This window comes from Triturus cristatus, chromosome 10 (genome assembly GCF_964204655.1).
Source record: "Triturus cristatus chromosome 10, aTriCri1.1, whole genome shotgun sequence".
Lineage (NCBI taxonomy): Eukaryota > Metazoa > Chordata > Amphibia > Caudata > Salamandridae > Triturus > Triturus cristatus.
In genome coordinates, this window is record NC_140593.1 from 560,001,182 (window position 1) to 560,022,012 (window position 20,831).

General features: G+C 45.6%; 1 protein-coding gene across 1 annotated transcript in view; it reads left to right on the forward strand.

The window, feature by feature from the left end:
- Positions 1-20,831, forward strand: part of LOC146789731 (elastase-1-like) — a 111,518-nt gene that overhangs the window by 10,609 nt on the left and 80,078 nt on the right. The window contains exon 2 of the mRNA XM_085630133.1: positions 17,014-17,117. Within this exon, the coding sequence (XP_085486259.1) occupies positions 17,014-17,117 (104 nt within the window). The remainder of the gene's footprint in view (positions 1-17,013; positions 17,118-20,831) is intronic.

Below are 20,831 nucleotides of genomic sequence, written 5' to 3' on the forward strand. Positions count from 1 at the left end.
CTACGGGACCCGGAGTAATGAAGATTACCGGTAAGTAATAGGACATTACCCCCAGGTCCCTACGTCCTCGACACCTTCATCACAAGTGAGAAATACAAAGCAGACACCGGCATTCATTCCAGAAACACAACAAACCGCCAGGACAGCAAAACAAACCCAGAGATTTATTGGAAACAAAAAGAAAAAAACATCAGGAGCGAACAGAGCTCAACACCCCCAATGCAAAACTCCCATCATCCCCCAACAGATTGAGGAGCCGATAATGCCTGATGAAAGTATTAGAAGCGGCCCATGTGGCAGCCCTGCAAATCTCAGAGAGAGGAACACCCCGAACCTCCGCCCAAGAGGCAGCCACCCCCCCGCATAGAACGACCCTGAACCCCCAAAGGAGGAGGAGACCCAGACAGAGAGTAGGCCAAGGAAATGACTTGCTTCAGCCAACGTCCGATCGACACAGAAAAAGCCTTACCCCCACAGGAAGCAGCCCCAAAGGAGACAAAAAGGGAGTCAGATTTTCGAAACACAGCCGTGCGATCAAGATAAATGCGCAAAGCCCTGCACACATCCAACAAGGACCACCAGGAGAATCCAAAGCAGAGCCCAAGGCAGGCAAGACCAACTCCTGGCACCTGTGAAATTGCGAAGAGACCTTCGGCACAAAGGAAGAATCAAGGCGAAGCACCACCCCACCCTCCGTAAAGGACAGGAAAGGTTCACGCGCCATCAAGGCCCCCAACTCCCCAAGACGACGAGCAGAGGTGACGGCCACCAAAAAAACCACCTTGAGAGTAAGAAACTTGAAATCCACCTCAGCCAAAGGCTCAAAAGGCGGGCCAATCAAATCCCGAAGAACCAACGGCAAATCCCACAGGGGAAAGGAAGGGCGAGGCACTGGACGAGAAATAGAAAAACTGCGGAGCAGACGAGAAACCAAGTCCTCAACATCCGAAAGATTTCCCCACGGGGAACGAAACGCCCGAATACCGGCCCACTGGGCCCGCAGAGTAGACACAGCCAAACCCTTCTCGAAACCCTCCCACAAAAACTGAAGCACAACCTGTAAGGAACAGTACAAAGGGGACAGGCACAACGCCGAACACCAACGACCGAAATTACCCCAATGCCGATCATAAGCCTTGAGGGTAGAAGGCCGCCGGGAACGCTGAAGGGCCACCGCTAAATGTTCCGGGAAACCGCGCCGCCTCCAACCCTGCCTCTCAACCTCCACACCGACAGCCTCAACTGGAGAAGAGACAGGGACGGGAAAGACCTCAGAGGAGACGGGGACAGGGGAAGAAACCAGGGACCCCCTACCGCCAAAAGACGAACCGTCAGAAACCAGGACCTCCAAGGCCAAAACGGCAGGACCGCCACCACCTCCCGATCCTCCTGACACAAACGGGCCAGAAATCGGGGAACCAGAGCCAGAGGAGGAAAGGCAGAGAGGAGACGGGACGGCCAAGGAATCGACAGGGCGTCCACTCCCCAGCAACCCCCCTGCAGAAACCGGGAGCAGAAGCGAGGAAGCTGAGTATTGTGCCGGGAGGCAAAGAGGTCCAGAAAGGGAAGCCCAAACCTCCCGCACACAAGCTGAAACGCAACCGGGGTGAGAGACAACTCCAGAGAATCCGGAAAGCAACGACTCAGGACATCCGCCACACAGTTGTCCACTCCCCGAAGATGAACCGCTGTCAGAGACAGCAGATGGCCCTCTGCCCAACAAAACAGGGGAACAACCACCGCATTCAAAGAGGCCGAATGAACCCCCCCTTGATGATTGAGATAAGCCACCGTCACCATATTGTCGGACCGAACCAACACGTTCCGACCGAGCAACAGACCCCGAAAACCCATCACAGCCCGGGACACAGCCGTCAGCTCTCGCCAGTTGGACGACCGGCGGCTCTCCAGGAGGGACCAACGACCCTGAAGGGATCGAGACCCCAAGGTCGCACCCCACCCCACCCCAAGGAGCTGGCATCCGTCGTTAAGACGAGAGAAGGGGAAGACTGCAGAGGCAGACCCAGTGACAGATGGCCCTCCACCGACCACCACAGAAGAACCGGGAGGACCACAGGAGACACCGGAATAAGAACTTCCAAATCGCGGGACAGGGGATCCCAGAGAGACAGGAGGTACACCCAAAGGGGACGCAGATGAAAACGTGCCCAGGCCACCGTAAAAACAGTCGCCGCCATCAGACCCATAAGACGCAACCAAAGGCGCACCGGAAAGGCACCCCCCACCCAGAAACGCCGAGCAAGGGATACCAACGTCACAACCCGAGGTCCGGGGAGGAACACACGGTTCAGATCCGAACGGAAGCGGGCCCCAATGAAAACCATGTCCTGAGACGGTGTCAGCTGACACTTTGGGAAGTTGATCAGGAAACCATGAGCCCGTAACGCCGAACACACCACCTCCCGGGCCTCCAACAACAGGACCCGAGATGGAGCATGGACCAACCAGTCGTCCAAGTACGGGTACACCATCACCCCTCGGAGATGAAGCCACGCGACCAAAGGAGCCACCACCTTCGTAAAGACTCTCGGCGCCGACCGAAGACCGAAGGGCAACACCATGAATTGATAATGACGCCCCCGAACACAAAATCGCAGAAACCCGCGGGACCTCGGATGGATCGGAACATGGTAATATGCATCCTGAAGATCCAGGATACACATGAAGTGACCCGGAAGCACCAAAGGAATCACCCTTTGCAAAGTCTCCATGCGAAAAGGAACCCTGGTCACCCACTTGTTCATCACCTTTAGGTCCAAAACCAAGCAGAAACCCCCCGTATTTTTGGGAACCAGAAAGATCAGGGAATAAAAGCCCTCCCCCACCTCTGAAGCAGGAACCTCCTGAACGGCACCCTTCCGAAGAAGATCCACAATCCCCCGAGAGAGATGAGCCCGCATCAAATGGCAAGAAGGCCAGGAAGTCGTCAGAACCCCGGAATCCGGAGGAGTAATCGAAAATTCCAGAGTATAACCCAGGCAAATGATCTCCAACACCCAGACGTCGGAACAAGACTGCACCCAGGGCTCCAGGAAGAAGCGCAGCCGCCCTCCAATCAACAACCCGGGAACCACCGCCAAAGAGTCAGGAACGCGGCTTGGCAAGCGGAGGGGACTTAACCTTACGATCCCAACCACGGCCAGAAGTAAACCTTCCCTGGCCCCTCACTAACTGTCTACGGGAGCGGCAGGACGAAAGAAAGACTTGGATGTAGAAGGAACAGGAGCAGAAGCGGAGACCTTAAACGAAGAAGAATGTTTCTTCTCCTTAAACAGCTTATGTAACTTGGCCTCCAATTCCCCCCCAAATAACATAGTACCCTGGAAAGGCAACCGCAAAGCGCACGCCTTTTGTGCAGAGTCAGTTTTCCAGTCTTTCAGGACAAGACTGCGACGAGCCGCCACACAAGCCCCGCCAGACAGCGCAGAAGCACGCACCACGTCAAAGGAGACATCGGACAGGAGCTCCACCTGACGCTCTATCTGCTCAAGTAAACCGGAACAGTTCGTGGCATTGTCCATCGAATAATAGAGCGACTTCAGGTCAGACAGTAGAGACTGCGAAACATATGTCCCATAGATGCCAGCCCACAAGGCCAGGTGGGAACCAGAATAAACCTTCCTGAGCGCAACATCCGCCTTCTTATCTACATGATCCTTCAGCACGGCTTCCTCAGCTAGGGAAGTGCGTCCCACCAAACTAGCCACAAAGGAGTCAATAGGGATAGAATCCGGAAGGGCCGAAGCCATATCCTGCAGAGGATAAAGCCGAGCCATGAAGCGCGGAATCAAAATGCGATTAGGATCAGCCCACTCACGCTACAGAACATCTTTAATGAAGGGATGGACAGGAACATCAACCGTGGCAGCACTCTGAAACTGACGCAACAAAGGCCCCCTAGAGGTACTCGGAGCGTCCTCATCAGGGAACCCCATGTTCTCCTTAACATGCTTCAGAATACTCGGCAAAGCGTCCTTGTCCACATATTTGCCCTTCAATTCGCCGTCCCCCAACCAAGCAGACTCATCGCCAGAAGAGTCCGAAGAAACCGGAGCAGGGCACCTGCGACGGGTCCCAACATCACCCATCTCGGTCAAAGTCTCACGGATCAAGCGTTTAATACGTGCATCACCACCACCATCACGGCGTCGAGACCTGGCAGGGGAAGTAGACCTGGAAGCAGCAGATGAAGAAGAAGAAGAGGAAGACCTCTCCCTATGATGCCTCTTCCTTGAACATTTCCCCATGGCAGGATAATACAACAATCACAGCCAAACACAAGGAAATACCACAGCACAAAACCGCTATGCGGTACTCACCCCACCGGCCCGTTTTTAACGAGCAGCCCACAGCCGGGAACATCGAGGCGCCTGACTTCCGTCCCGCCGTCAAAAACCGGAAGTCAGGCAGGCCGAAACCGGAAGGGGAAGGAAGCTGCAGCCAATCCAGGAGCAGCACACCGGCCGCGCCCCCTAGCAAGCCCGGCAGGCCAGGAGGGGCGGCCATCGGGCCAGAGGAAAGCCAACGCGGTATTACCACCGCCGCGCGGCAGAACAATCCAGGAGAAGCCCGCGCCACTCCCCCCCAAGCCCGGCAGGGAGGGAGAGGCCTCCGACGAAGGACCGCCGACCGAAGATCGACCAGCGGCCTCCGCGTAAGTAGAAATCCAGCAAAAAGGCAGGAGCACCCCTGCTCCCGCCACGTCCTCACACTGTCAGCATGACAGAAAAAAAGAACAAGAGGAATGCTGGGACCAGTACGCCTTATGTACTCCCAGTGGGAGGGGGAGGGTAGGTCTAGCATTCCTTCCTTCTTTTTTTCTGTCGGTGAGATAGTAAATCTCACTTGTGATGAAGGTGTCGAGGACGTAGGGACCTGGGGGTAATATCGTTTGGTGGTCAGAGCCTGGCGGGAGGCAACATGCTACCTGGTCTGTCAGAACAGGCTGACAGAAAGGAACCTACTGTGGCGAAGCGACATGTTGAGATAGGTGAGGGGCCTGAAAGGCTTCGCGTGATGGGAAATGCTCGGGATAGAACACCTAGGGGACGTCTGGACAGGGCAGGCTATGATATTGTTTGCCGATCTCAGGTACGAAGACGACATGCCAGATACGGAGCAATATAGATACCTTCAACTGGGCCACACAATGGGTCGCCATATATGGGAGGGGGAGTCACTGCCAGATTCGTCCCCTTTAGAAGATCGGCTTATAACTGACCCGATGCCTAGCGCTGGTCTACAAGATGTTACTAGATAACTCTGTGATGCTATTGCGGCGTCATCAATGGACAGGCGACATAAAGGGTGAAGAGTGTGTCGAGGCGTTGCCGAGCCCAAGGGAAATTGCCACTAGAACTAGGTCCCACTTGATGCAGCTATGGATCTTGCACAGTCCCTACTACTCCTGAATCCTCCGCTTCAAATGAGTCTATGGGGATGCGGCCAGGAACAAAAAAAAAATTCATATAGTATGGGCGTGCCCGCTTATTCAGTCATTTTTGGAATGAATCACAGAGGTGCTGGCCCGAGTCCTGGCAGAGGCAGTCTCAATGAATGCAAATGAACTACTATTGAACATATCTGGGAAAGAAAGAACCTAGACCCAGGTATCATCGTATATGGATGACCTTAGCCTTGGGAGTGGCCAAGAGAAACGCTGCCAAGGCGTGGGGCAAGTCAGAGCCTGCGTCATTAAGGGAGTGAATGTCAGATATGGAATGGTGTCAAAATGCGAAACCAGTGTACCAAGGGAGAGGATGCCCTAAAAAGTGGGTGAAAGTGTCGGGGGCCTGGAGAGACTTTAGAGGGAGTAGTGCGCCAGCAGTTTTAGATAGTTATCCAGCTCAATTGGCTTGGTGAGCATCTTGAACTTGGGCCCTGTGCCTGAGAGGTGCTGACAAGAGCATGACTAAAAGTCATGTGATGGGCATTTGATGGATACCTCTCGATTGTTATTCTGCTATGTATGTAACTTGATAACGTATGTATGACTGGTGCAAACAGTCTGATGCAAAATCAATAAAAACATGTTATAAAAAAAAGAAATACATAACAAATTGGAATTTGGTGGGGTGTCTTTAGGGTGTCCCTTCCAAACTGCAATTCACAATGCTATGTATCAAAGCTTTGCAACCACTATTTCTGTTGCAAACCATTAATAGGTTACTGACTTCTCAAAGGAGGTGATAACCCATTCGCAAAGAGGAAGGAATCTCAGTGGAATCTCTTACCCTTTATGAATGTAAAATAAACGTTTATTTGGAAGTGTGCAGCGGTCCAAGGGACCACTGCCAACTCTTAAAAAAAAAGTATTTCATTTCTTAAATGACCTGTTTCCTTTAAGGAAAAGTGGCTGCATTAAAATGTTTTACTTTATTTAAATGCAGTCACAAACATGGTGCATTGCTGACCCAAGGAGGCTAACATGCCCCTGAGGGCATCCATCAGAGTATGTTGCAATTTGAAACTCACCTTATGAATATTGATGAGCTAGGCTGAGTTGCAGCACACTCTGAATGGTGATTTTGTAAACTGACCTTATAGTACATAGGTTGATTCGCAAAATCTGGATCGATTGGAAAAATGTTAGTGCACAATTTGCGATTCTTTGTGCACATGGCCCTAAGTTTTTAATGCAAATGTAGGCAGAGGTGGGAGTGCTGCATGCACCTGGCCCCTAAACGATAAACCTGTGTCTGGTGAATTTTGGTTAGATGTGAAAACATAGACTTTGAGAACAATTTTTCAAACACATAGACATCCAGGTATAGAATATAAAAATATCGAATCCACTTAGAAATATTCTTGCAAACATTTAAAACTATACCTCATTCCTAAATATAGCCAAACTCACTTCACACCTATTTTAATATAAGTTTATTTACAATTGTATATCCAGTTCTAAAATATTGAGGCTAAGCGTTTTTTAGAAGAATAATCTAGTGTTCAAATTCTTTGTAGAGGGATATTATTTACATCTGAGAGTTTGGTGATTTTTATTTGTGAGTCTATAGTCCTGCAACAGGGCAAAAATATAGCTGGGAAAGTTTTTAAAGATTTTATGTACTTAACCTCACATACATATATCTTTATATCCCCCCAACACAAATATTCCCACCGGTAGAGCTAATAATAACGCTCCTATATTGGGCAAGGTTTCCGCATGTAGGCACGGTGGGATGTAGAGGGAGCACAGATTTATCGTCTCACCCCCCCATGTACCTGGCACTGCCATAAATCTACCCTGCGGGTTATTCCAAGTGCAGTGCACTGTAACAGGAATTGTTTTCTTAAGCAATATTCCCACTGTCCTCAAGTCTGACGTGTAGCCGGTTGAGCAATCAGCGGGTACCCAAACCTGTCCAGGGCCCTACAGCATGTGCCCTTAAGATGTATCTCTTAAAGTAATATAACATTCGGAACATGTCTCCGTAGATTCTGGAGGACCAAAGTGCGTTTGATCTTGTGGCCCAGTGCATTGACGTTCCATGACCAAACATGTAGGTCTTTTTGCACTTGGTGGGTCATTCTACTGTGTGGAACGTAGGACTGGGACCACATCCCAAATGGGGGTACCTCTGCCCCGGCAACTATTGTACCTGGACCTCCCTGGTGCCCTCCTTTATCCTCTTCAAAGTAAGTCTGTGATAATGCATCAGTACTCAGAACAAAAAACCCTATAATTAAAACATGTCCTAAAACTGTTGTGACGTTCCGTGGCACAGGAGCACTACGCCACTTTTTTTGGCTTAATGCTGCCTTGTAAATATCGTTCCCTTTAATACAGTTTTCTGTGTTAAAGGGGCGTGCAATGGGTGTTGCTGGGTGCGTTTCCCAGCAACATCCATGGCTTTTTGACACAGCACCAGATTTGCGAGAAATCGTAAATCTGAAGCATCACCAAAAACGTATGCCTCCCCAGGGGAGGCGTAAGGGAGGTACAACGTGGAGAAACATCTTTAATTCTCCTGATGTTTCCTTTTTCTTTGTGTGCTGCATTCTGCAGCACATATAGAAAAATAAAAAAGCCTCTTGTGTTTATTTTTGTGCAGGAAGGTTTCCCTTCCTGCACCAAAATATTCATCCCCGCAACGCAGGCACCCTTGTGCAATGGTGCTTGCGTTGGCGCACAGTAGCGCATCGTGCTCAGGCACAGGGGAAAAGGACAGTAATGAGCCTCCTCTCAAATCCGTGATCAAGGTCTGAGATGAGACTGAAACGTGTTTGGGTTTTGTTAATTGTGCTAAAATAAATAAATAATCATAAAACTTACCTGGAGAGTCCACTCCTTTTTCTGGTGCTGCAGCGCCAGGCTTTGGCAATAATTACCGACCTGGTTCTCCGGAGGAGAGGACATTGCGAGCGCCATTCACCCAACTAGAACCAACAACACGGTGATGATATATATATATATATATATAATATATATATATATATATATATATATATATATATATATATATATATATATATATATATATATATCCTCACCGTGTCTTTCACCTATATTCAATTAATTTGGTAATTTATATGATGTTATGCAGTTGATAAGTGAAAAACATTTACAAAAAATATTTAAAATGTATTAACATAAAAAAGTATATATAAACATATAAATATACTTATATAATATCAAATTAAACAAATAAATAATGATATTACATATAGTTAAACATTATTAAAAAATATTGACGTATGGGAATAATAGATATACCATTCTCACTCCAGTCTGTGCAACAGTAGGGAAAACGCGTTGGACTCCGAAGGGGTATCATTTACAATTCCCACTCCAATCTGAGCAACAGTAGGGAAAGCACTGAACTCCGAAGGCTTAACATTTACTATTCCCACTACAGTCTGTGCAACAGTAGGGAAAGCATTAGACTTCGCAGGGGTAACATTTACTATTTCCAATCCAGTCTGTGCAACAGCAGGGAAAGCGCTACACTTCGGAGGGGCAAAATGTACTATTTGCACTCCAGTCTGTGCAACAGTAGGGAAAGTGTTGGATTTCGGAGGGATAACCTTTACTATTCCCACTCCAGTCTGTGCAAAAGTAGGGAAAGTAATTCACTTAAAAAACATAACTTATTTGTAACGTAATCCTATTAGGTAAGGTCACATAAATTCAGTTATAATTAGAGTTATTTCATGTATTTATGCTCGTGCCCTAAGGTGACTATAACTTGTGTCCCCGCCATGCACGGTTTTACATCAATAATTTCAATGCAAATGTTCTAGTAATAATATCAATGAAGCTATAGAATAGGTCATTGTGTATGTGTATGGCGAGGGTGCGAGTTATAGTTACCTTAAGGCATGAGTTATAGTTACTTGAAATCACCATAACTATGATAGCTGAATTTCAATGGTTTTGTGCTGGTAAATTCAGAACCTAACTATAACGTCCCTGTAACCTTTGTTTTTTTTGTGTGAATTTGAAAGGTTTTTTAAATGCTAATTTAATGATGCAGCAGGGGTTGGCCATAGGGCCCAGCTTGCAGCAAGGCCCTGCAGCCAACCCCCATGCATACAGCCCCATCCGCACACTGCCTTTGTGTCTTAGTCAGTCTGTGTGTGGGTGCCTTAGTGTCTGAGTGGGTGTGTGAGTGGGTGCATGAGTCTCTGAGAAGGTCTGTGAGTTAGTGTGTGAGTGTGTGACTGGGTGTGAAAGCTGTGTGGGTCTGTGAGTGGGTGTGTGAGTGGTTTTAATGGTTTGGGAGTGGGTGTGTGAGTGACTGTATGGGTGTGTGAGTGGTTGTGTGGGTTTTTAAGTGTGTGTGGGAGTGCTGTGTGGGTCTGTGAGGGGGTGTGTGAGTGGCTGTATGGGTGTATGAGTGGGTGTGTGAGTGGTTGTGTGATGTGTAAGTGGGTGTGTGAGTGAGTGTGTGAGTAGGTGGGTGGGTCTGTGAGTGAGTACATTTTTATTTGATTGGGGTCTGGCTCTGCGGATCCAAATCCAGATCTGAATCTGGGAGGATCTGCAGTTTCCCACGTGGTTTAAAATAAAGGTTTTTGGCAGGGCCGGCTTTAGTGCTGGTGGCGCCCTGTGCGACAATGTTTGTTGGCGCCTCCCCAATGACCACCTCCACCACCACGGGAATCTCACACTCTCTCAGATGCATTGAATTAGTTATAGTGCCACTCATACATACCAGTGTAGGGTGTCCAAGCACTTTGCATTACACACACATTACACAGAGACAATCAATAATACGTGTGTAAATCAGTGTATAGGAAATGTTACATAAGCCAAAGGACTAAAAGTGTAGGAGTCACATGTCATCCATACTGGTAGGCAGTAGGGTTTAAGAGTGCTTGGTGTGGAGAAGCACAAACTCTGAAGCGAAAATGAAACAGCATAGTTGGGAGTTTTCTTTAATAAGAATCGATTTCTAGCCAAATTAACCCTTTTTGCAACATTAATCAATGTTCTAATAATGTATACGTTGCAGTGTGTATGCAGTTCTAGGATGAAAGTTAATAGGTCACTATACTATATTAGGACTTTAAGTTATAAATTGCAAGTTACAAAAGGATGTCTCTTGTAAAAGCAGTAACCTGCTGATCTGTTTACATCATACGCACTCTGTAATCTACTTGGTACACGTTCTTTGCAGCAGGCATATTAACCCTCTGGACTAACTTCACCTAAGTCATAACCTCAACTATACAAAACGCTGATCTCTCTCCAGGAAGATAATTAATCACACGAGTTATCTTGACATTTATGTGAGGCCTGGTAATTGTCGGGGGAAAGAAACGCTGCAGCAGGTGCTTCAAAAGCATAATAAACTTTCAAACACGGCGCCCCCAGGAAGCCAGCACCCGGTGCAGTGGCACCGGTTGCACCGCCCTAAAGCCGGCCCTGGTTTTTGGACTGTTCTTTGCCCATGATGGGCCCCTCACAGACCGCTCTATTAGTCCCATGGGGTCAGGGTAACTCTACCATTACCCCTTCTATCACTTTTTAATATTATTTTGCCTGCTGGGATCTGAGTCCCAATGGACAATATGGCGGCCGCAACTTTGCTCTCAGGTTGCGGCCAGTCAATCACGGCATTGCTGTTGGCGCGTGGTTTTGCGAATCTGAGTAGGATCCACGGAGGATTTACATCACTATATATATATATACAAATTTGTTTTAAGCCTAATATCTCTAAAAGTACTGAACGGATTAACACTAAATAACAAAAAGCAGGATCTGCAGACAAACAGCTAGCTTTCTACTAAATTTGGTGTAATTCCATCCAGCAGGTCGGGCTGTAGTTGTGCCTAAGGGTCCTATGGAAATTGACATTAGTTAGACGCATTTTAGGGCCCCACCTTTTTCTCGCCCCTGCTTCACGCACCACTCCGAACTTTCCAGACAGCAGCTGAAGTAACAGGAACATTTTTGGGAAAAATCTCATGAAGATTCACCAACCGGTGGCAAAGATATATTCGACTAAAAATCACCTTTATGATAGAAACTAGGTACCAACTATTACTACCTATTGGCATCCGCTAGTAGCCTATGCATATATATATATTCACTGAAAAAAACATAGGTTTCCGGGGCCTTATGGTTAGTTGGACATTTCACTCGTACAAAACCATTGAAATTTCCCTGTTATAGTTAGTTCAACTAACTATAACTTGCGCGCCCGCAATGCCCTGCTGATGATGTCACATATTACATCACTCATGACATGGTCAGTGAGATCACTGATGACATCACTGATGACATCACTGATGACATCATCCAGTGAATGTGTGTTTTTCTGAAAATTAAATGTTTTATATATGTATATCTCAAGGTGGATGGAAGAATAAATGGGTATATAAGTGTCTAAATGGATGATTTTTTTTTTTTAAATTGATTGTATAACTGACTGATTAAGTGTATCTTAGTGAATACATGGGTTAGTGAGAAATGTTTAAATATATAAATATCTGTATCAGTCTCTCACTTTCTGTATAAGTGGCTGCATGGGTTGGTGAGTAGCTACATGAATGTCTATATAGGTTATTAGTTGTTTTTTTTAGTATCAGTATGAGTATCTGAGTGTCTGTATGGTTCGGTGGGGGGTATTACGTAGTGCATAGATGCATGAATGAGTGACTCACTGTTTGTATGTGTTGAAGACAGCATGTGTGCAGGACTGTATGGGTGGATGAGTGTGTGTATGGGTGGGTTAGTGAATGAATGACTGTCTCAATAGTGTCTTTATGAGTAACTACATATATTTTAAACTAGTATATGTGAGTATTGGTGTATATAAGTGAGTATATGTGAGAGTGAGAGATTGGAAGAGTTCCTGTATAAATTAGTATGTGTTTCTATAAGTGATTGCTTAAGAGAGTAAGCATGTGTAAGTAGTGTAAGTTTCTGTAGCAGTATGTGTGGTGGTGTGTATATAACTATATATGCAATTTAATGGATGTTTGATACTTTGTTTGCATGTGTGACTATGTGTGTGAGTCACTCTATGGATGAGTGTCACAGTATGTATAGGTGTATGAGTACATATGATGAGTGAATACATGTATGAGTGACTGTATAGGACTGTTGGTGAATGAGTGGATGTGTGTGTAGATCTTGGAAGTACTAAATAGGTGTGTTATAAGTGGTATTGGTATGTCCATTGTTTTGAAAATGTTAGTTTCTATTTTTGAGTGTGTGTGTCAAAGGTTATATTAGGGTGAGAGGAGGTCTGCCACTCTATCACAAGGATGATATCATCAGTGATGTCATTTGAGATGTCATCAGTGATGTCATGAGTGATGTCACTGACCATGTCATGAGTGATGTAATATGTGACGTCATCAGCAGTGCATTGCGGGCGCGCGAGTTATAGTTAGCTGAACCAACTATAACGGGGGAATTTCAATGGTTTTGTACGAGTGAAAAGTCCAGCTAACTATAACGCCCCTGAAACCTATGTTTTGTTCAGTGAATTTCTAAGGTTTTTTAAATGCTAATTCCTAACTATAACGTGCCTGAAACCTATGGTTTTTTCAGTGAATTTCAAAGATTTTTTAAATGCTAATTTGTAACTATAACGTGCCTGAAACTTATGGTTTTTTCAGTTAATTTCTAAGGTTTTTTAAATGCTAGTTTCTAACTATGCCTACAGAGGTAGGACATGTGAAGAAAGAAGAAAAATCACACAGAAAGAAGAAAAAGAAATGCAGAAAGAAGCAACAGAACTCCTCAAAGACGAAGAAAAGTGCAGAAAGAAGGAAGACGTGCAGAAAGAACAAACAGAGGAGCAGAAAGAGGCCTTGTTGCAAAATCATCCTGTACCCTCAACTTTTTCAGATCGGAACTGGTGGTAACTGACTGACTAACCAGTCCTAGAGCCAGTGCTATGCTAAAAGACACTTAGAATACAGTTAAAACACCTACGTACACTAGGGAACACTATGCGTTGGGGTACCCCTGTGATTACCATGACCTCCTCTGTAAGACCCTAGTACATAATAGGGCAGGGGGATTAAAACTACCTCTTAAAACGTGCCACAGGACGCGTTTGCACAATGGTGAAGGGAGGGGGGGGGGCTGAGCTGACGTGTGCAAACACGCCCTGTGGCCATTTTAATTTGGTGGATAAAGTCCCCTTGAATCCTGAGTGTCCCTTGGGTCCAACTAGCCCACCAGGTACCTCCAGTAAGCGCAGTTGCAGAGAGGTGTCAAAAGGGGCACGTCCTGGACCACCTCTCTGCAATGCAGCGGCGCTTACTGGAAGCACCTGGTGGGCTAGTTAGCCCCCCAGGGGCCCTCAGGATTGAAGGGGAATTAATTACCCAACTTAAAACGCGCCATAGGGCGTGTTTGCACACGTCACCTCAGGCCCCGCCCCCTCACTTCACCACTGTGTAAACGCGCTATATGGCCGTTTAAAGTTGGGAGATTAAGTCCCCTTGAATCCCGAGGGTCCCTAGGCTCCAACTAGCCCACTATATACCTCCAGTAAGCTCCACAGAGCTGTGTTGCAGAGAGGTGTAAAAAGGGGCACGGCCTGGACCACCTCTCTGCAATGCAGCACAGTGGCGCTTACTGGAAGCACCTGGTGGGCTAGTTAGTCCCCAGGGGCCTTCAGGATTGAAGGGGAATTATTTTCCCAACTTAAAACGCACCACAGGGCGTGTTTGCACACGTCACCTCAGGCCCCGTCCCCTCCCTTCACCACTTTGTAAACACGCCCTGTGGCCATTTTAAGTTGGGTGATTAAGTCCCCTTGAATCCTGAGGGTCCCTAGAGTCAAAGTAGCCCATTAGGTACCTCCAGTAAGCGCCACAGAGCTGCGTTGCAGAAAAGTGTAAAAAGGGACGTGGCATCTGAACACCTCTCTGCAGCGCAACTCCCTGGTGCATACTGGAGGTAACTGGTGGGCTAGTTGGCCCTCAGGGACCCTCAGTATTGAAGGGAAATTAATTCCCCAACTTACAACTTGCCAGGAGGCGCATTTGCACAATGGTGAAGGAAGGAGGCGGGACCTGAGATGACATGTCTGCAAACATGCCCTGTGGCGCGTTTTAAGTTAGGGAATTAATTCCTCTTCAATCCTGAGGGTCCCTGGGGGCCAACTAGCCCACCAGGTACCTCCAGTACGGGCCAGAGAGCTTTCCTGTGTACTTTATGATGTTTCTAACTTGATTGAGTATTTACAGATACGACATTTCCACCCACCCACACTTTCGTTAGTCCGTCTTTTACTTTCACGGTAGTTTATTTCCTTCCGCATCACCCTCGTTTGTTCACCAACCTTTGGCAACACGGCGCTTGGCGCGTTGCGACTCTGACCCATCGGTAAGCGTTTTTCCTCCTCACCCTTACTCGTATGGCTATTTCTTTCACTGGTACTTCACTAAAACTCCACCATTTGAAGTTCCAGTTTCCGATTGTCACCAACTTTACGCGCACGCAATGGTTCTCGGTTCTATCGGGTGCTTTCCGGTTTTTTTCATCTATGACACGGTGATTCTTTTCTACCCACTTCGGGTTTCTCTTTAACTCCTGACAACACGATATGGTCGACACTGGCTCATTTTTCGCTTCTTTTCCTTTTTTTTCAGTCGTCAATTTAGACATGCATGTTTTCATTTCACCCACATAGAACGTTGTATTTATCTGTGGTTGCGAGATCCCCTTCCTGATATCGATTTATTTACTTGCAGATTCTTCGCTATCCCCTGACGAAGGGCTCCGCCCGAAATGCATAGGGATAATGCATAGATCCATGGATGTTGTTTAAATCGTTTTCCTTAATGCTTCGTTTCACAAAGGAGTTACTATGATGATTTAATATGTGACCCACTAAATAAACGACCTTTCAAGCATGATTACCTCGATTACACATGTTTGAACTATACGAAATGTACTGATGTAATTAGAATTTAGGAGTTTGTTCTCCAACCGGAGTGCCCCTGGAAACAGTGTAAGCCCCCCTTGCACTCCTTCGTCTGTTGTACCATAGGTGCCCCCTCGGGCCCCAACTGGAGGCCAGATGCACAATGGGTCCCTGCAGGGGCCCCAAACACGCTTTCCATTATAGTTTCCATGTTAGACAGGCCGTCATGGAAACCATGTCGGAAACCATGCATCGTAATCCCAAGGGCGAAAAGGCCAGCCCTTTGGGATTACGAGTCAGCTCAGACTAGAAGCCAGCCAGAATGACAGTGCAGGCTACTCTCCGACTGCCAGCATTGTAATGCGGCGGTCGGAAAGTAAACTGAGGGACCGATTACTATGCGGCCAGGAGCCTTTCCGGGCTGAATCGTAATCAGCCCCTTAGTCTCACACACTTTAAATATCTTCATGGGTTTTACTTTGCACCAATCATCTGGTATAAAATCTTCCCTGTTGTATCAAGAAGCTTTCCAAGATGTTAAACTGATTAAGGACATTTTCTACATAAGATTTGGATGTAGAGGATTGTGCATTTTTTAGAAATGTCTGGTGGAAAAACTGTAGAAGGTTTTGGGGGTATTGTGATTGGTTGGATATTAAGCAATGTGTGCTTAGTGTTCAACTTAGTCTAAATTAAAAATGTATGTCCTGATCTCTAAATCATTTGCTAAACAAGAGGTGTACTGCATTCCTTTGAGTGTTGACTAGAAGCTCTGTGTATGATTTTTGGTGTATAGATATCAGCGAATGGTCATTGGTTCAAGAATTTGAGCATTAGTTCTATAAATGGACTCCAAGCTAGAAGATGACCTGGCGAGATTTGTGCCGGTATCTGAGTACTGAAAACTCCCTGAAGACTCTCATTAAGGGTACATGCATGGACCTTGCACTTTAATGGATTTCTGTGAAGTACACATGAAAAGCTGCCTAAGTCCTCATCTTTGGGCTTTTGAGAAAGCTAAGCTGTACTTGCTGATTCAGTGATTGAAGTGCAAACTGTATTGTTTTACTGCCTAGCTATTTGAAAACCCTTTAGGAAAAATATTATTTAAAAAATGTTGGTCCAAACTGTTGTTCCACTAGATCCATGGTCTTATTACTTTGTTGCCCCGTATCTTCGTGTCTTCTCAAAGTGACCATCCTGGTGGTCAGACTCAGGCGTTCATGTGAGCCTCTACAGGTGAGGGAGTGGACTGACCTCAAAGCACAGTGCCAGTGGCTATGGTAAGAGATGCTTCAGGAGGTATGTCAGGCGTGCAAAACACCCTCTGCTGTCGGTGCGTTATTTTTTGTCGGGATTTATCATAGGTAAGAGGGCATGCCCAGCACAACTCTTCCATTCGGTTGCTCCACATGCTTATTCGAGATATTTAAACTGTAAACCTATGGCTGAGTGAGTTTATATTCTTGGTCTTACTCATAACTGAAGCATCGTTATTTAACATACAGTAACTACTTAGAGAATTCTAGGTAAGGGGCATTTATCTGACAATGTCAATTTAACATTCCCACATGTAAACTAAGAAAGGTTTACTGACATGGCTTAAAAATAAAACTAGACAGATGTTAATCTCCTGTGTTTTCCTTCACAATAGGTCTTATTTCCGGTCACATTCACAAGCATGACGTCCATAATGACATCCAAGTGGACCGTGTGATTGGCGGAAATGAAGCCGTGAGGAACAGTTATAAATGGCAGGTAAGCCCCCTGGAGGAATATCAAAGCAGGAGTGCTGGTGGGCATATTTTAATGCCTCTGGGTGCATAAGGTTGCTGAGTTCTGGCTTGAAGGCATCTAAGCATTGGTTTGGAGCTGCTCAAGGTCTGGTTGGCAGGCACCATACCTGAGACTCATGGAAGGCATCAGAGGGGTGGGCTGATGTTCAACTGTGAAATATCCAAACAGGATATCATGATTCCTCTATAGTTTGGCTGAGGAGGGCCATCATGCAATGATCAAGGTAGAATGCTTCCTTCCTTCAGTCTTTTTATGTAGCACAATCTTGGCCCAAGTGCATTGGAGCACATTACATGAGCACCAGATTTTATTACACATTTTCTTTGTTATATTATAAAGTAGTAAAACATTAAAAACATCACACAAATGTCTGTGTGAACATGAGAATACACTGCAAACAGTAACAATATTTCACACAGAACTAGTTTTTACACACAAAAATGTTGGATACACACAGCAAAAATGACTGTAGCCATTATACAATAGTATAATGACAAATATGAGGTTGGGGGTTTCCAGTACAACAATGCAAATGTATTCACTTCATAAATTGCATTCTTCCTTTTATGCAGACATTGTATAAAAAAAGAAAGTGTGTAAGTTGACGCTCATGCGAAAAACAACCACAAACAAAAAAGTAAACAATTGTGGGTATGTTGGTCTGCAAGCAACCAGGAAGAGCGGTCCCATTTGATCAGGCACTTTGTTTGCTTAACCACACATTGTTATGGTACAACAAAAGGATTGTCAACGGTGTTTTGACCCGACAAAGGTACAAGGGTCTCATCAGGACAGACACTTGACCTGGGGAAACCTAGAAAATATGGAAATACAGCACTGTATGTGAGACAGGAAACCCACTAAATGCTGGAATTAAGGTGTAATAAGAGGATACCTACTGAACTCAGAATTGGGTATAAACACAAGCAGTCAAGGAATTATTGAGAAAGTACTCCTTATGAACATTGAACAATCATCCTGTGAACTAAACATAACAATACTCATGAGTGAAGTAACTAGAGTAACGATAAGGTCACTACAATGAGTGCCAATTGAATTCGTTTGTAATAATAACTATGGAACAAAATAACTACAACCCTAGTCAGGGTAAGTCACAAAAGTATCCCAAATGAACCTGTGCTAATTCTCTGGGAGCTTGGCACAGAGCAGTCAGGATTAACTTAAAAGGCAATGTGTAAAGTGTTTGTGCAACACTTAAAAAAGTGAAACAGTGAAAACACCACACAAAAAGATACCACACCTGGTTAGAAAACTAGAGCCTAATTTATAGAATAAAACAAGACCAAAACGGCAAACATTCAATAAGTATAACTAGAAGTAAGCATTTTTCAAGATTAAATTGAAATATAGTGCTCAAAATCATAAAGCGCCAACTGGTTGTGCTGGATTGGGTCAAATCCAAAAGTTCAGTCCGGCCGCGATGGAGTGCAGGTCAAATACAGGTCCCAGGCTTGGCCCTCTGAAAAGTACCTTGGTTCGCGGTTGCGTCAAGGATGAGAAGCGAGGCACAGGGGAGGCAATGCATCATCATTGATACTTAGGATGTAGGCGACATGTCGGCTCTCAGCTGCGGAAAGTCGGAGGTGTGTTGGAATGGAGACGATGCACCGTCAGTGATGCGATGCACTCGATCTTTACAGCAGTGGAGATGAGACTGCATCATGCGCAACAACGTTGTTGCATGTTTTTCTGCTATAACAGCACTTTACACTCACTTGGCAAGGCAAGATTCACAGGTGTCAGAGTCCAGGTGTTGTAGCACAGTGGTTGGACGTCTTTGATGTCCCAGAGACTTCAGAGCAACAGGCAAGAAGACAAACCCTTTGAGTCACTCTCGGGTCTGGGTTCTAGGGATGCGGGTCCATTCCTTCTCATCCAGGCAAGGAGGGCAGGCGGAAGGAGGCAGAAGGTCAGCACAACACAAAGCAGTTCTTCAAGAGCAGTAGTCCAGCAGATTGGAGGTCCTTTAGCAGCACACCAGTCCATCTTCTTGGCAGAGTATCTACAGGTCCAGAAGTGTACTGAAGTGGTATTGTCAGATGTCCAGTACTTATACCCAGTTGTGCCTTTGAAGTTGCCTTTTTTTAAACTAAGGATTATACATGAGATGTATTCCTTGCCCTGTTTTATATTTTTATATTTGTATATGTGTTTTAACTGTTTATTTATACTACATATTGTTCTCAAGAATCTGCATTGCTGTGACTCTTTGATAGTCAATACTCCTTTTTCTGGTCTCACAATTCTTACGCATTACGTCCGCAGCTTGGTCTCATTGTGCATTGGTCGTGGCTACACACTCTCCTTTTTTGCTCTTCCTTGACCCTGTGAAACGCATTTGCATTTCACACCTTCCTGTCTCTGGTCAGGCAGCGCTGTGTGCTTCAAGCCTTGCTCCCATGGTCCACCATATTTGTAGTTAGTGAATTCGCGAAGGCTTCTTATAGACAATGAAGGTCCATTGAGACCACTTCCGACATTGTCACCGATTGAGGTTTTCGCAGGGAACCTATTTCCATGCCTTTCATTGAGAATTGTCTCCATCCATTGGTTTTCCTCGTGGGGTAAATCCTTATTGTCCATTGGGTCATAGTTTTTTTTTTTATATATATAGTTTTTTTTATTAACAGTAGGATGCAATGCAAGGCATACCGCAGTACATTCACATTTCTTATCATGACATAGTTCTATTCCAAATGAAAAGTGCACAATTTTAGAGCAATCGGTAACATGTATCATATCTACAGTGAATCATCGTGAGCTGGCATTAGTGGCGAAGTACAGATGTTCCCTCTGTACTCATTCCAGTCAGTCCAAATGCGGGACCATTTTTTGGGACATCCCCTGGCTACATATACATGCTTTTTACGGAATATGCACCAATCCATATCCCTCTTCCATGTGGACACCGCAGGTGCCTGTGCTTCCCCCCATTTCTTTGCTATGTTACGTTTCGCTATTGTTAACCCCAACGTAACCCATGTGATATGTGTATGGTTCAGATCCGTGGGTTCCCACACATTCAGGAGACATCTCTTAGCCTCAAGAAGGAGTTCATGCATTAACACCTTGCCCAATACCTTGTGTATCTTCTTCCAATACCTCTGTACAAATGTGCATTCCCACAGTATGTGGAGGTGGTGCAGATTAGGGCATACAAATTCTCCCTACTTCCACGGATAGAGTAATTTCACAGATACACGCACATACTCACATCATACGCTTGGGCCCATTTCACGAACATACGCTCGATTACTCTATCAGCATAGAACTAGAACCTGTGGAGAGAAAACTCCTAAACACCCTATATCTACACTGAGGTCGATAAGACCAGTTTGATATTATCCTGAGTCATGATCTAAACAACAATAATCAAAAAGAGTACTCAATAAACAACAAGAAATAACCACCAACACTGTATTTTAACCAACGGTACTTTTATCTAAATTTAGTCAAAGAAAGTCAATCAAAGCAAAATCATCATTCTCATAATTACCTATTCTAGCTAAGTGTCATAAATGGGTCAGGACAGGTCTCTCAGTAGAAGTCTCCCGAGTCGCCGTCCTCACAGCATCGATCCTCACCAACGCAGGTTTGGGAAGAAGTGGCCTTAGACCCTCTCTAGGCTAACAATATTTATAACGAAAATTACAA